Below are 16,720 nucleotides of genomic sequence, written 5' to 3'. Positions count from 1 at the left end.
TAGGAATAGATATGTTTTGAAATTAATTGAACTTCTTAAGATGGTTAACAGCTTCTTGTTGCTATACCAAATAAGGAAACAGTTATAACAATCAACATGCAAAACTGTATTTAAGATGCTATCTTCCACAGCATTCAATAACTTAATACCAATAAAATAATTAATATGTTTTATGTTCCCTCTGTTTCTACTGTTACAGATCACCATCGACATTACAAGATGTAAGGAAACATGCAGTTAGTATCTCAGATTTCAGGTAGTGCAAACACATAATATATTTATATTGTTAAAACAACGAGTGTCAGTGAAGTTATAGATTCTGGCCTCGAAGGAATCGCTGCGCTCAACAGTAAACGCGAGATGATTTAACATCAGTACAAATACTTATTAACTCTAATGTGGCTCATGCATACCATCAGACTGAGCAACTCCAACTGTCTTCCTGATACAATTTGCACTAAAACAAAAATGTGGACATTGGCTAAACAGTAAGGAATAACAGCTCTTACCATTGTAGCACTAAATTGAAAATGTTACATTATCTACCACAGACATGATCTTCGATATTCTTTCAGAGTTCAACTCCCACATATTCAGAAATTTCTGTTAAGCAACCAACACTAGCCCTCGACATTCCTTTACTGCTAATATAAGACCTTATTCTGGACGATATTGAGAGATAAGTGAAACTAAAATAACCTTCGGCAAAAAAGCATTTTCCATATTTAGGAATAGAAAATATAACTTTGGTCCATCTGCCCAACCCCAGAAAGAATAGGTCTATAGGGCTGGAAAAAGCCTAGAAGCCACAATAGTAGCTTGAAACAGGTTCTCCTTGCTAATTATAGCAGTCCACATCGGAGACAACTATTGAGAATCTGAAAATATTCTACCAGCACAGAGAAGAACTAAGTCAATAATGACATCTTTACCAGATACAGGATGTGCCTGTGGTTGGACCCAAGGGGATACTCATGGAGTTAGCAGTATACCTGTGTATCAAATTTGATGTCTGATTTGTGAACCCCTTTCTAACTTCTCTTTCCTCAAAGAAGATAGTTATTGGAAATACCTACTGGTCTCAGGCAAATATTAATTGACTAATTATCATGTAACACTGGAGCTGCTGCAGGTTCTGTCATTATTGATATTAGGGTTGAAGTCCTTATACATGGCTGCCATTTCAACTTAAGCATATGTTAGGATACACCATTAATGGTTGAGCATACTGCTAAAATAATTATTTCCAAAGCCCTAAGGCATGGTACCTCAACCTTCTCTTATAAGACATGAACTGCTGTTAATGGGTTGACTTAATCACTGGAGATACTTTTCGCTGAATCCCTGGATTGAGAAGAAAGCTGCAGTGACTGCTATGGGGATCTTAACAAAAGTTCTGCCAATGAGGGAATGATGTAGCACATTTGGAGATTTAAATGTCCTGGGTTGGTTGTATGGTCAATGTAAAGTAGTGCCAGCCTGCTGACTGAACAAAATGGTTAAATGGATTGGTGAGCAATGGTAGAGTATGGTATGTACAGCAACCAATATAAAGATGGCTCAACCAATGTATCTTTATGGGGCAATCCTGGAAATGCTCATTATTAACACACAGCACCCAAAAATAAGATTTTATATAGAATAAAGTTGGAGGATTCTACTGTATCATGTCCCTAAGTGATTTTTACCCAGGAGAGTGACAGCAATATTCTGTTTGGATGAAGATATTACATTTCCATTTCAAAACACTGAATTAATAGTACTCAATGTTAGTATCAGAACTTACCAGCTTGTGCTGCTGCAGAGCTGATGATAACCGGTGTTGACGCTACCAGCCTAACTGGCGTCCCTAATCCAGTCCTTGCTCCGGGGCCCATCACTAAGGCACCAGTTTGATCATAGTAGGCAGCCGGGGCTAGAACTTGATAACCTAAACAAGAGGTAACTGGAAGTTAAATCTTCATGAATAGTATTACAGAGAACTCTTTCATCTAAAATGAATACAATTAGATCATGGCTGATCTGCAACTCAATTCTATTTACCCGCCTTTGTTCCATATCCCTTAATACCCACACCTAACACAAATCTACCTATCTATCTCAGTTTTGAATTTTTCAATTGATCTAGCCTCAACATCTCTGAGGGAGAGTGCTTCAGACTGCCACAATCCTTTGTGTGAAGAAGTGCGTCTTGACATCACCCCTGAATGGCCAAGCTCAAATTTTAAGGTTATGCCTTTGATTGGGGGAAGAAACAAAACTAATAGGCCTCGTAGAGGCATGCCTTCTACATTTAGCAGGTGTGGGCACGTGGCAAAGCACTTCCTACTTCCTTTTCTGACACCATGCTAGCTGACCTCAGCACCTCCCCTATTGGTAGCTGTGTCTTCAGTTATTAAAGCCCAACACCCTAGAATTGCCTGCCTTCACCTCTCCACCTCCCTCTCATCCCTCCACAAAACCCACCTCTTTGTCAAAGCTTTTGCTCACCTCTCCTAAAATCTCCTCCTTTGGTTCGGCACCCAATTTTTTCCATGAAGTGTCATGGGACGTTTTTCTATGCTAAAGACGCTATATAAATGCAAGTTGTCGCTGTAGTGCGATTTTCAATAATGAACACATTTACATTGGCAGTTTATCTCTGATGAGAACATCAAAGTCAGCAGCAACTCAGAAAACACCAAGACAACACTCCTGCTGTATGGACAATATTATTCCACTAAAAGGCCTGGTTTGTCTGCAATCCTGATGTTAAAGTAGCATACATGCAAAGTAACTTTCTATCGGAGACAGCCATGTATCTGGCCAACAGAAAACTGGCAGGCTAAGCAATTGTGCCTACCCTATGGGGATCAACAAAGTCATTTTCTTGTTGCTGGCTTGTATGGAATTGGAGAAGATACAGGCAGCAAGAAAATGAGGCTTATATTGCATGTGCTCCTTATGGCACATCCAAGGTTGTGCCAGAAGAAGCACATGCAATATAAACAGAATGGTTTCTCCATCAGTGTGAATGGCAGTTGCTGCTATCATTAAGGGCAAACAGGACAGGAGTCTCAAAATTATGTCTTTAAAACATACATATTCATTCTTTAATTAACATTTGGGGTATCATACAGTTGAGTTTAATAAGTGAGTAGCCCTGCTAAATGGGATAGATTCAGAATAGATCTAGCTGCTCAAAAATGGCCATCCATGAGGCGCTGTGGGCCATCAGCAGCAGCAGAATTGCATTCTACCACAATCTGCAACCTCATGGCCCAGCATATACCTCACTCTACCAATACCATCAAGCTAGGAGCAGGACCAGGCATACCTAAAAAATAAGTTACTAACCTAGGGAAGCTGCTAAGCAGCGGGAGCAGCATGCTATAGACAGAGCTAAGCAATCCCACAATCAACGGATCAGATTAAAGCTCTGCAGTCCTGCTACATCCAGTCGTGAATGGTGGTGGACAATTAAACAACTAACAGGAGGAGGCAGCTCCATGAATATCCCCATTCTCAATGATGGGGGAGCCCAGCGCGCAAGTGCAAAAGACAAGGCTGAAACGTTTACAACCATCTTCAGCCAGAAGTGCCAAATGGATGATCCATATCAACCTCCTCATGAGATCACCACCATCACCGAAGCCAGTCTTCAGCCAATTCGATTCACTCCACGTGATAGCAAGAAGCGGCTGAGCGCACTGGATACAGCAAAGGCTATGGGCCCCGACAACATCCCGGCTGTCATGCTGACGTCTTGGGCTCCAAAACTAGTCGCGTCTCTAGCCAAGCTGTTCCAATACAGCTATAACACTGGCTTCTACCAGACAATGTGGAAAACTGCCCAGGTATGTCCTGTCCACAAAAAGCAGGACAAATGCAATCTCCGGTCAATTACCACCCCACCAGTCTACTCTCAATCATCAGCAAAGTGATGGAAAGTGTCGTCGACAATGCTATTAAGCAGCACTTACTCACCAATAACCTGCTCAACGACATTCAGTTTGGGTTCTGCCAGAACCACTCGGCTCCAGAACTCATTACAGTCTTGGTCCAAACATGGACAAAAAAGAGCTGAATTCCAGAGGTGAGGTGAAAGTGACTGCCCTTGACATCAAGGCAGCATTTGACAGAGTATGGCATCAAGGAGCCTGTGTGAAACTGAAGTCAATGGGAATCAAGGGTAAAACTCTCCACTGGCTGGAGTCACACCAAGCACAAAGGAAGATGATGTGGTTGTTGGAGGTCAATCATCTCAGCTCCAGGACATCGCTGCAGGAGTTCCTCAGAGCAATGTCCTCAGCCCAACCATCTTCAGCTGCTTCATCAATGACCTTCCCTCCATCATAAGGTCAGAAGTGGGGATGTTCGCTAATGATTGCAATGCTCGGTTCCATTCGCAACTCCTCAGATAATGAAGCAGTCCATGCCCAGATATAGCAAGACCTCGACGACATTCAGGCTGGGGCTGTTAAGTGGCAAGTAACATTCGTGCCACACAAGTGCTGGGCAATGATCATCTCCAACAAGCGAGAGTCTAACCACCTCCCCTTGATATTCAATAGCATTACCATCGCCAAATCCCCAATCATCAATATCCTGGGGGTCACCATTGACCAGAAACTTAACTGGGCCAGCCATATAAATACTGTGGCAACAAGACCGGGTTAGAGGCTGGGTATTCTGCGGCGAGTGTCTCACCTCATGACTCCCCAAAGTCTTTACACCATCTATAAGATACGTCAGGAGTGTGATGGAATACTCTCCACTTGCCTGGATGAGTCCAGCTCCAACAACACTCAAGAAGCTCGACACCAGGACAGAGCAGCCCACTTGATTGGCACCCCATCCACCACCTTCAACATTCACTCCCTCCACCACACCGTGGCTGCAGTGTGTACCATCTACAAGATGCACTGCTGCAAGTCGCCACGGCTTCTTCGGCAGCATCTCCCAAACCCGTGACCTCTACCACATAGAAGGACAAATGCGGCAGGCGCATGGGAGCACCATCACCTGCAAGTTCCCCTCCAAGTTACACACCATCCTGACTTGAAAATATATCCACGTTTCTTCTTCATTGCTGGGTCAAAATCCTGGAACTCTCTCCCGAACAGCACTATGGGAGCTCCTTCACCACAAGGACTGCAGCGGTTCAAGAAGGTGGCTCACCACCACTTTCTCAAGGGCAATTAGGGATGGGCAATAAATGCTGGTCTTGCCAGTGACGCCCACATCCCAGAACGACTTAAAAAAAAACTTAGCCAACAGAAGTTTGCTTAAAAAGGGACAGGTAAGTTGGTAGTTTGATTTGTAAGGGTGCCAATGTAAGGTGGGGGATGTGGGGATTTCCATTAACAGAGATAGAAATGAATTTGGGGGCAATTACTAGCCATTTATTGAAAGCATCCAGTTAATCTAAAACTGCTATGAATGTCAGTCATGTAGTGAATATATTTCAAGGCCATTTGACCAAGTTAAAAAGTTATTCTAAAGTTGTACAGGTGTGACGTCCAAAATCCGGAAATTTCGGGACCGAGGTTGTTCCGGATTTTGGAATTTCTCTGCCAGGGCCGATGGAGGTAGGTAGGGTAGGGTAGGAGGGGTCGGCCGGTTGGGCCATGCCGGGGGAAGGGAGGTCGGGCCGGGTGGGGAAGAGAGAGAGAGAGAGAGAGAGAGAGAGAGAGAGAGAGAGAGAGAGAGAGAGAGAGAGAGAGAGAGAGAGAGAGAGAGAGAGAGTTGAGGGAGGTGGGGGTGGGATCAGGCCGAAGAGGGAGGGAGAGGGGATTTTGGAACATATTCCGGTTTCCGGACGACTCTGCTACGGATCGGCCCGGTGTCTGGATTCAGGAACTCCGGATTTTGGACGTCACACTGTATACATCATGGGCAAGAAACCCACCTCTGGAACGTCACCCAATTTTGGGCACTGATGCATTGGGGAGGATTCAGAGAAAAATTATAAGCATGATTTAAAGACTGAATTCTCTAAGGACACCTTCATTCAGAGGAATGCAGCTGATTACAGACAGATGGCTCTCCTGCCATCCACTGTACTTCTAAAGTATTAACAATTATGGATTCAGATGATATTGTGGAATCTGTCATCAATTAAGGCCTCCTATTCAAGAAAAGTAAACACAGGAAGACATTCCCATGAATTTTTACTTGGGTCTCTATTATACATTATAAAATTAGCGAGCTTTAAAAAACAAGAATGACCTGATAGTTTTTGTGCTACTAGGAACATAATGTAATAAAAAAGTATACTATTATGGTCAGTACTCTTCTGAACTTTTCTCTAATTTTCCTTCCAAACTGCAAATAAGCTACATGCTTTTCTTCCTCTCCACATCAGCAGTGTGTTTAAATTAAGACTTATCACAGTATCTCCAGTTCTAATTCTTTCTCAGGACCTGAAAAAATGGACCTCCTTATTTCCCCAATTTTTTCCTTCCTTCTGCAACCTCAAGCTTTTAAATACAAGTTTGCTGTCAATTAATTGGCATTTCCTGAATTGCATCTTCTCTTTTACTCCTTTTAGCCTGAGTTATCCTTATTACGGGCTCCTGTCATCTTGGTTTATCAATATTTAAAAATTGGTTCAGGATGTCCAATGCATAATGTTATGTTAGACTGGTATTCGGAAGTTTTGTTCGTGATTTATTTTTGGGAGAAGGGGTAGGAAGATCCTTTCATCAGCAGACTAAATGAATTGGATAAGAGTCCATGACAAGAGTGGGTTGCCCAGTCTGTGAAAGAACAGTGTTGATGGTTTGAATGGTCTTTTCTGGGCATTTCCTTTCTTATATTGTCTTGTTCTTATAGAAAATATGGCGTGGTTCTGAGCCACATAGGCCACAAAATCCAATTGCCTTGATAGACTGTCCAATCACCATCAGGGCTACGATGAGGGCAGTACAGTTTGGTGTAAGAACTCACATACACTAAGGAGAGTCTTTGGGGGTTCCAGTTCCTAATGGTATCCATTGAAAAGTGGAGAGTGTGGATTTCAAGGGAAGACTGTTGTAAAACCCTCCACTGTCAAGTAGCTTACTACCACTAATAGATGACGAAGGACTACAATGTATTAGATAATTGGACTGTCGAAAAGTAAACACAACAAACGTATTTACCTGGCATTCCTGTAGCGAGACCTTGGCTGAAGGCAAGAGCTGGATTAGCAGCAGCAGCAGCTGCTGCCAGTGAGTCAGCTTGTTGACCCTGCTGACCCTGACTTGGAGTGAGTGGACGCTGATTTCCACCACGCAGCACCTAAAAAAGAGTAGACGATAATGAATGTTTTACGACTTTCATGATATACATCAGCTAACCAAACTTATGGATAAACTCTTTACTGTCATCACATGAGTGCATTCAAATACTAGAGCAGGACTTGTTTTTAAAGACAGGATACTGCCTCATCTTAAAATGAGTAAAACATAAGCAACACCCAAAATCAACAATGAATTGAGTCATCCAAAATCTAAGCAAATTTGACTGCGAAGAAAGTACAGAGAATTCAATACAGTGTTTTTACAGGACATTTTTAAAGCCATTTTAATTAACAGAAAGATGAACTAGCCATTGAATATCAGAATCACATACTTGTTGCCCTTGCTGTGTCTGTGTTGCAGCCTGCTGATTGGCAGTATTGTTTGCTGCTGCTTGCTGTTGGAACAGATTGGCTGGATACACACCCCATGGAACTCCGTAATACTGAGGTGGGACAACTGTAGGGCCTAGCACAAAAACATGCAGTGGTGAATCAGCAATGGTCACTGTTCTTTATTCAGCCTGGTAGCCTTAAGTAGAATGACATTGTTTATAAATTCGAGCGGAGGCCACCTAACTAAATTTGGTGAACTTGTCCAGTGAGTAACTGTACCATACAGATCCCAGTTTGATCTCTAATCTGTGCCATTAGCAAACCTCTGAAGAGGGAGTGGTAGAGCTTCAGTGGTCCTGAGGGAGAGAAAATCTTCTGGAGTTCCCACTCCTGATCACTATCCAGAAAACTGTGCTTGAAATTCATATGAGGAATGGATTTGGCTACAATGTGATACAAGAGCCTACTGATACCGTGAACGTCTACATAACAGTCAGTAAACTTCAAAAAGTAACTGTGTGAAGCACTTTTGAGATGTTTCAGCCGAAGTGTACAATACAAGAGGCTGAACTGTAAGGATGAAAACAGCAAGGTGATCGTATTGAAATTTATAAGATAATGAGAGGATATTTCCAGTCATAGGGGAAACTAAAACTAGGGGACATAGAATAAGGGGCCGCCCATTTAAAACTAAGATTGAGAAGAGGAGAAATTTCTTATCTGAGGGTTGTAAATCTATTGCATTCTCTGCCCCAGAGAGCTGTGGAGGCTGAGTCATTGAATATATTTAAGGTGGAGATGGACAGATTTTTGAGCGATAAGGGAGTAAAGGGTTATGGGGAGCAGGCAGGGAAGTGGAGCTGAGTCCATGATCAGATCAGCCATAATTTTATTGAATGGCGGAGCAGGCTCGAGGGGTCAAATGCCTACTCCTGCTCCTATTTCTTACATTCTTTTCTTATGCAAGAGAGTTTTACTCTGTTCTATGCGAATGTGGAAGACAAGACAGGGAGACTGCAACAGTACCTCAGTGGCCAGAGGCCTGCAAGTACAGCATGAACATGCGAACACGCATGTACACAGTGAATCAATTGTGGCCTTATTGAGTTACGTGGAGGAATTGGGATGTCCCTTAGTAGTGAGCAGAGAGATTACAGTGCCACCTCTGGAGGAAACAAAAACAGCGGGCATTGCTGTTATCCATTGATTTCAATGGACTGGGTGCATAAAAATGTTAGCAACTCTAGCTATATTATTAAAAGTCTTGCATATGGCAAACACTTCTGTCATCACAATATTTGATCACACATTCATATAAAACACTTACAATATAAACAATAGTATGTTAACATTTATAATGCAGTAACTGTCTCGGACCACTAGATGGCCACGTGGAGTTAGTCACCAAGCTCCACCTGCCATTTTGTCGATCCCAGTCCTCCTATGATTTTAAAATACGAGATATCACTTTTCACTGTACTTTATTCACCAAACCAGGGTCTGCAGGTAAATTTTCTTTTCCTGGTATTGCAACCGCTCTACACTATCCCCTTCAACAGCCTCCCATCGGCCACCATTCCTCTGAGTCGCTTGCTGCAACAATCGATGACCCAAACTCATGCCCAATATGTTCTTGCTACACCTAGTCTCCCAAGCTTCCCCTGTAAAACTCTGCTGTTGGCATTTACTGCATGTCTGAACTGCCTGCTACTACCATATAAGCACCAACCAACCTTGCTGCCTCCACTATCTACTCGAGTGCACACCTTTTCCTTATATTTCCCATTAGTATTGAATCCAGACACTCAAAATCAGTCAGTAATATTATCTTTTGAATTGTTGAATGCACTTCCTCCCCTACAATGACAAAGGTTATGATCAATAGGACCTTAGTTGAGAAAAAAAGAATTGCAGGTAGATCATGGGGAGATGGGAAAATTTGCTCTGATGTCTTTTAATACAGATAAATGTAGCTTATGCATTTGGGTCTCACCTTTGAGTCAGAAGGTTGTGTATTCAAGATCCACTTGAGACTTGAGCACATAATCTCAGCTAACACTCCACTGCAATACTGAGTGAGTGCTGCACAGCTGGAAGCGCCGTCTTTTGGATGAGACGTTAAACCAAGATCCTGCCTACACGCTCAAGGGGACATAAAGGACTACATGGCACTATCCAAAGAGCAGGTGAGTACTCTCGGTGTCCTGGCCAATATTTATCCCCCAACCAACACCAATAGTTTAATTGGTCATTTATCTAATTGCTGTTTGTGGGACCTCGGAGTGCGTAAACTGACTATCACGTTTCCCTACATTACAACAGCAACTATACTTCAAAAATACATAATTCACTCTGAAACGCTTTGGGACATCTTGAGATAGTGAAAGATGCTGTATAAATGCAAGCTTGCTCTTTCTTTGGGTGATGGCAATGCCAAACATTTATAAAGCATACAAGTTTGCATGTTGAAGATTGCTGAGTGAGAAAAGTACTATAGTATTTGAGTCACTGAATGTCCATGACCAGTGCCATGAGGCTATTACAAAGGCAATTAGAATGTTAGGGTGCATTGCCAAGACAATTAACTACAAAATAATTATTATTCAGTCTCTGCACGAGGCCTTGGTCAGGCCCCATCTAGAATACTGCGTCCAGATTTGGTCCCATCATGTGATGAATGATAAAGACTGCCCTGGAAAAGGTTCAGAGGCAGGCTACCAGATTAATAAGGTCTCTCAGTTGCTACAATAGGTGAAAAGTGCTAGAGCTTTTTACTCTAGAAAAGCAAAGACTTCAAGGAGATTTAATTGATGCCTTTCTGGATAATGATTGGAAATGGCAAACAACCGTAATCATTTTTCAGCACCTTGTCCCAGGCCACTGAGGCCAATTCTAGCATTCTTACCACTGCCAAGGCTCAGAAACAGAGACAGAGAAGTGAATCTGATACCTTCTGGACTGTTTGGTTTAATGCCACATGGGTGCTGCCTTTATTCAATAGGCCATCTAGATATACTTATACAATTTTATTTAGTCTTTTAATACTGTTATGGCATCTGGTTGATCACCTGCTAAAGTAGCTGCTGCAGCCAGTCCTGCTGCAGTATATGGATCTGTGCCTGGTGGAGCTGCACTGATAATGTATGGGTTTGGCATAAAGGCAGCTGGAGCAAGGCCTGCTGAAAACACACCTGCTGTACAAGACAAAAAGTGTTAATGATTCATTCGGCTGCAAATTATCCACAAATTACAATTTTGAACACTACTTCATCACTCTTCCCTTCCTCTGACCCTCTAAAAATCTAAGTAATTTTGTATAGCAATTCAGGGTCTGAATGATTTTTTTTCTTCATTTTACTAAATTACATAACATTTTATTTAATTAAAAATAGCACAGCACCACATTCTATTGGCCAGGTTCCAAATTTTAGCATGGTCAACAAGAGAGACAGCAAGCATAGCAGATGTTTGCAACAAGGAAGAAAATAGAAGGAAAAAGTCAATGGAAGAAACTTTCACACATCGCCTGACAACCAGTTCACAGTGGCAACAATATTTCTGTACAGCTAAGAAACAGTAGAGGATTCAAGCAGCAGAAAATAATTTGGAATTGAACAGGAGCCAGGAGGGGGGAGAAGAAATACACAATAAAACCCTTTTCATACACTTAAATGAATTATTTAGGAGAGAACTAACATTAAGGAAAGGTAATTGTTCTTGTTTAAATACTGCAATAACTTTCTTCCATTTTAAACACATATAAATGTCATGTAGTATTCCTGCATTGCAGATTCTATGTTGAAATTATAGTATAAGTAATTAAAAAGTGCACTGGTAACATCTACTGGTAGGAAATCTGCAAGGAGATAGGCTACCATTGGTACGATCTTCAATTTATAATCTTACTTGCTGTGAAATTAAATCACATTTCCTATCTCGACTATACTGTCTATATAACCAAATTCAAGATAGTACTTGTGCAATAGGCCGGGGGCAAGATTAACGTAGTACCTAACAATATAGCAGCTACAAGTTACCACACAGATGTTCCAAGAATTTTGTCCAAGCTCTTTTTCTGCTACAATATGCACTATTTCTGGGATGGCGTGAATGCTTCCGACATATGGAAATCTGTGCAGCCCATAATATTTTGTGAAACTAATGAACACTCAAACCTCAAAATTTTAGGAGCAAATGATCCAAGGTTGGATTACCTACTATTGATAAAGTTCTTTTCATTTGCTGATTTAAGTTCAAACTCCACCTATAACAGGATGTTGGCTATGTGCACAGGGACATGAAGTTTGGATCTACATTGATGGAAGGAAAACTATCCAAGTCCCAATGACAAAACTATGGTTACAAAATCAGGAGGTAGCATCAGTTGCCAGCAGATTCAGATTGAGCCCGAAGTCAGAAATGGTTAATGAATGATCCCAGAGCAGGTTGTCTGGGATCAAAATGATGTATTCTTCCTGGCCACATAATCTGAGAGAACGTGGCTCAACTGGCACATCTTTGAGATTGTTCTTTTCAAAATTACCTGAACAAAAGTTGCATTTGTACTTGATTTGAAGGTGACTCAAGTATCTTGGTGCAGAACCAGAGCTCACACTGTCTTTGTGCTGGGACAATTTGAGACTCCATATTCTGGAGGCCAGGATCTAACAGATAAGATGCTCTCACCAAACTCTTCTATATTTTGATAAGCCATGCAATGATAGAAGGCAGCAAAGTTAGTTGTTGTGGGAGTCAGTAACATGAAAACACAGGTGAAACTTGTTTAGGAAACTGGCTGTTGATCTGGATTGAACAAAGTGAGGTTGGTGTCAGAAGGCTCATTATTGGCTTGGTGAAGATTTATAGAACGTTATAGGCAAAAAAAATTATTAAACACAAGACAATTCAAATAAAATTCTATAGAAGACAAAAATTGTAACTACAAAAAAAATACAAATACAACTTTACTTTGTACGGGCTGCAACAGAAGTGCTGCTGATGAGATTGTGGAGATGGGGAAGAAGACAAGAGAAAGATACAGCCTGCAACAGGGCTGCCACAATGGATCATGTGACCATTCAGACAACACTATTTTGAAAGAGCAATGGATCACAGCCATTCTTACCCCCACCCCACCCATCATCATAGGCAGTCCCTCGGAATCGAGGAAGACTTGCTCCACTCCTAAAGTGAGTCCTTTGGTGGCTGAACAGTCCAATACGAGAGCCACGATCCTGTTACAAGTGGAACAGACATTCGTCGGGAGAAGGATTGGGACTGATTTGCCGCACGTTTCTTCCGCTGCCTGCGCCTGACCTCTTCACGCTCGAAGAGCTCAATGCCCTCCCGGATGCACTTTCTCCATCGAGGGTGATCTCCGGCCAGGGACTCCCAGGTGTCAGTGGTGATGTTGCACTTTACCAGGGAGGCTTTGAGGGTGTCCTTGTAACATTTCCGCTGCCCACCTTTGGCTCGTTTACCGTGAAGGAGCTCTGCATAGAGCAATTGCTTAGTGAGTCTCTTGTCTGGCATGCGAACTATATAGCCTGCCCACCGAAGCTGATCCCACGCCATTATCCTCAGGACAAAAACCAACATCCTTTTTGTGTGGAGGTTGAACAAACAAGGTAGGACGCTGCATAGCTACTTGCTTGTCAAATGATTATTTGAGAGCCACATGGAAGTGAACATGCTGTATTATTTCAAATCTTAAGACATGCCTAATAACCGTTTTGCTGTAGTGACTAATACCTTTTATTCCAAAGCAAGGAAGAAAACAGTATTTGAAATTTTACACAAAGGTAGTTAGCTATACTAGTGTCCACAACTCAAGAGTTTGTGATTATTTATTTTCCCTTGTTTTTCAGAAGTGTGGTGATGGTCAAGTATATCGAGTCGAGCACAGATTCAGGCCATTTGGTCCAATTGGTCTATGTCGGCTCCACACAAGCCCCTTCTTCATCTAACCCCAGCAGCATGTCCTTCTATTCCTTTCTCCTTTATGCACTTATCTAGCTTCCCATTAAATGCATCTATGCTACTTGTCTCAACTATTCCTTGTGATAGCAAGTAGGAATAGGGTCAAAGGAGCAGGAAGTGGGTCTCATGGACAAAATTAGCTTGCATAGGGAATGAGGGGAGAAACTAGAGAAAGATACGGGTGCAGGACTAGGGCAGGGGAACTTTGGTGAAGGTTTGGCCCGAGTGGGCTAGGGGAAGGGAGGAAAGCAGATAAACGGATGGTCCCAATCTTACTAACAAAGAAGTCCATGAGTTCATGAGCTCCTCGCACTTGTTGTTGGATGAGGGTGGTGGAGACAGCGCAGAAGAGTTTAAGAAAGTGGTTGTGAATAAGAGGGGCTGGGGGTTATATTTGCATTCCTGGGTGATCCTGGAATAGTGAGCAGTTTTGGCAGAGGAGAGCAGGACCAGATAGTGCTTTATGTAGTCCAACCAAATCTGGTTGGACATCTAAACCAGTTGTTCGTCATAAACGTTCCAAGTCTATAACCCTTGGACTTAAGAAGCAGCGAAGTGAGCAGTACCAGGTAAACAACCACGGTGAGAGAGAAAATAATGGTTATAATGGAGACAAAGTGCATCAATGGTGGAGGTGAGGGTCAATGTTCCCTCTAAATTTTCCTTGTTGTGCATGGCCTGTTTATTTCAATGGGTGGGACCTTTAAATTTGCTGCGCGGTATCTTGGAGAGAACAACTTGTGAGCGGCCTGCACGGTACCTTCCAGATTGCTGCGACGCCGCTCACAGCTTAGAGGGAACATTGACGAGGATGTGATTGAGCAGATGCAGAAATGTCGTGGTGAATGATAGGTCAAAGGCTAGACAGTTGCGAATCTGAAAGTGCAGTTGTAAGTGACTTTGGGGAGAGTTTTTTTCCCAAGGGCAGATACAGAAGGAACGGGGTTGGGTGGGGGAAGGGGGATGTCGTTAGAGAGCGATACAAGGAAGTGATCCGTGATTGACACAATGGGAGTAGAGAGGCCATGTGAGATGGCAAGTTCGAGGGATGGGCGTGAATATGGGCAGGGCAATTTATATGGAGTGAGAGATTAAGGGACGATAGGAGGGCAGTGAACTCAGAGGAGAGAGAGAGAATGATGAGTTGAGATGGAGTCTGAAATCACAAAGGATGAGAAGTCGCTCAGAGCAGAGGCTTAGGGAGGAAAGCAGTGAAGATATCTCGGCGAGAAACTTGGTGTGTTACTTGGGTGGGCGGTAGTGAGAATTTTGTGAAAGGCAAGAGGGGTAGAACAAGGAGAGAAGTTCAAAAGGAGAAGGTGCCAGAGGTGTTGGGAGGGGGGTGGGAGCGGACAGACCAAGGTGTAATTTGGTGATAAAAATCACATCGCCACTTGGGCGGGGAAAGTGGAGGTAGCTATATTAAGGGGGAAGCTGTCATCACCCATCAGCCAGGTTTCTGTCATGGCCCCTCAGCCTTATCTTTTCTGGAGGAAAAAAAAAGTGCTGGCCTGTTCAGACTTTCCTAATAGTTATAATCTCTGAGCCGGATCCGGTATCAACATTGTGAATCTTTTTTTCACCTTCACCAATGCCTTTATATCCTGTGCACAGTACTCCAAGTGCAGTCTAACCAAGGTTCGACACAAGTTTAACATAACTTCCCTGCTTTTCAATTCTAGCTCTCTAGAAATGAACCCTAGTGTGTGGTTTGCTTTTTATAGCCTCATTAATCTGCATCGCTACTTTTAGTGCATCTGTATCTTAGATCCCTTTGCTCCACTACCCCATTTAGACTCTTATTATCCAAGCAATATGTGGCCTCCTTATTCTTCCTACCCAAATGCACCACCTCAAACTTAACTATATTGAACTGAATTTGCCCACTGCGCACCCATTCTGCAAGTTTCTGAATGATTTATTGTATTTTGTTGTATTCCTATTTTATATTAACTGCATCATCCCCACCCCCCAAAAAAATTTGGTATCGTCTGCAAATATTGAAACTGTACTTCCATGCTCGAGTCTAAATCATTAATTTGTGAATAACAAAGTAATCATTCTGTTTACTTACTAATAACATTGCACTACTTTGATTTAAATCATGATGATTTAGCCAAACTACTATTGCTTGTGTATATACCTATTCAGTGTGTAAGTCAAACATGACATTTATTGCTATGGAATTTTTAGTCTGTTAATTATACTACAAGGGTATTATTTAACTATAGTTTTATAGTACATATACACAAGCAGATTACGGTCTCATCCTGGCTAATGCATTTTCTAGTTTTTCCTAACGGGTCAGTTTGTCAATAAACACTAATCTTCCAAAGACATGTCAATGAAAATGATAAACTTCTAAATTATTTAAGCAGAATGAAAGACATTCTACTGCACTGGAGTAATTATTTTTTTCACTTCAGAACATTTTACATAGACTAACAGGTATATACCCAGGTTATATAAAATTGTTAAATTAGCTAGACATAAAATCAAAAGACACTTGTTATTTTTTCAGACTTAGCTTCACTAAGGGAAAAGTATTCACTTTTCATTTATTTTACCTGACCAAATACTGACTAAACAGCTTATTCTTGCTCCTTACCTATATGGGGCTGCTGGGCTGCCGCCAATGCATACTGCTGCTGTTGGGCTGCAGTCAGCTGTTGTACTGTCAGTGCATTTTGCCGTTGGAAGAGCTGCAATGCACAATTACAAACTGAATGTAGAGATCCACAGCAAAATGCTCCTACATTTTCTCTTACTAGTTCTTCAAGAATTGCATGGAATAGAAGCACAGTTGAGGGAAAGGGTGAAGGAAAAAGGTTCCAACCACGATTCAAAAAACTCCCCAAAGTGCAAATATCTGGTAAAACAGCATTCGATATAGTTAACTAGGATAAGTTAGTCACAAGTAGCATTATAGGAAAAGTTTTGGTGCGAGAGCATGCCTACAAAATTGAAGTCAGTCACTCTGTTCACCAACTTCCTCTGTTGTTTAAATTCAGTGTGTAACTGAATTTAACACACATTGAAAATGATATTGTACAAAATAATATCTGTTCAAGAAGATTCCCCATTTTTCACGTACAGCCTCCTATACCCAGTTACTCTTTTTTTCTAAGCAGCTAAGGGTCTGCC

The 16,720-nt window shown here is 42.0% G+C and overlaps 1 protein-coding gene across 12 annotated transcripts in view; it reads right to left on the bottom strand.

Annotated features, from left to right (window-relative positions):
* Window positions 1-16,720, bottom strand: part of LOC139267173 (pumilio homolog 2-like) — a 156,694-nt gene that overhangs the window by 32,181 nt on the left and 107,793 nt on the right. For 8 of the 12 annotated variants that reach the window (XM_070885094.1, XM_070885093.1, XM_070885085.1 and 5 more), the window contains 5 exons: window positions 16,185-16,278; window positions 10,666-10,791; window positions 7,597-7,730; window positions 7,125-7,263; window positions 1,787-1,930 (listed from right to left, as the gene is read on the bottom strand). In XM_070885094.1, the coding sequence (XP_070741195.1) occupies window positions 1,787-1,930; window positions 7,125-7,263; window positions 7,597-7,730; window positions 10,666-10,791; window positions 16,185-16,278 (637 nt within the window). The remainder of the gene's footprint in view (window positions 1-1,786; window positions 1,931-7,124; window positions 7,264-7,596; window positions 7,731-10,665; window positions 10,792-16,184; window positions 16,279-16,720) is intronic. The other 4 variants (XM_070885084.1, XM_070885088.1, XM_070885091.1 and 1 more) reach the window with 2 other exon arrangements.

Source organism: Pristiophorus japonicus, chromosome 7 (assembly GCF_044704955.1).
Source record: "Pristiophorus japonicus isolate sPriJap1 chromosome 7, sPriJap1.hap1, whole genome shotgun sequence".
Classification (NCBI taxonomy): domain Eukaryota; kingdom Metazoa; phylum Chordata; class Chondrichthyes; family Pristiophoridae; genus Pristiophorus; species Pristiophorus japonicus.
This window is presented reverse-complemented; position numbering and strand designations above follow the sequence as displayed.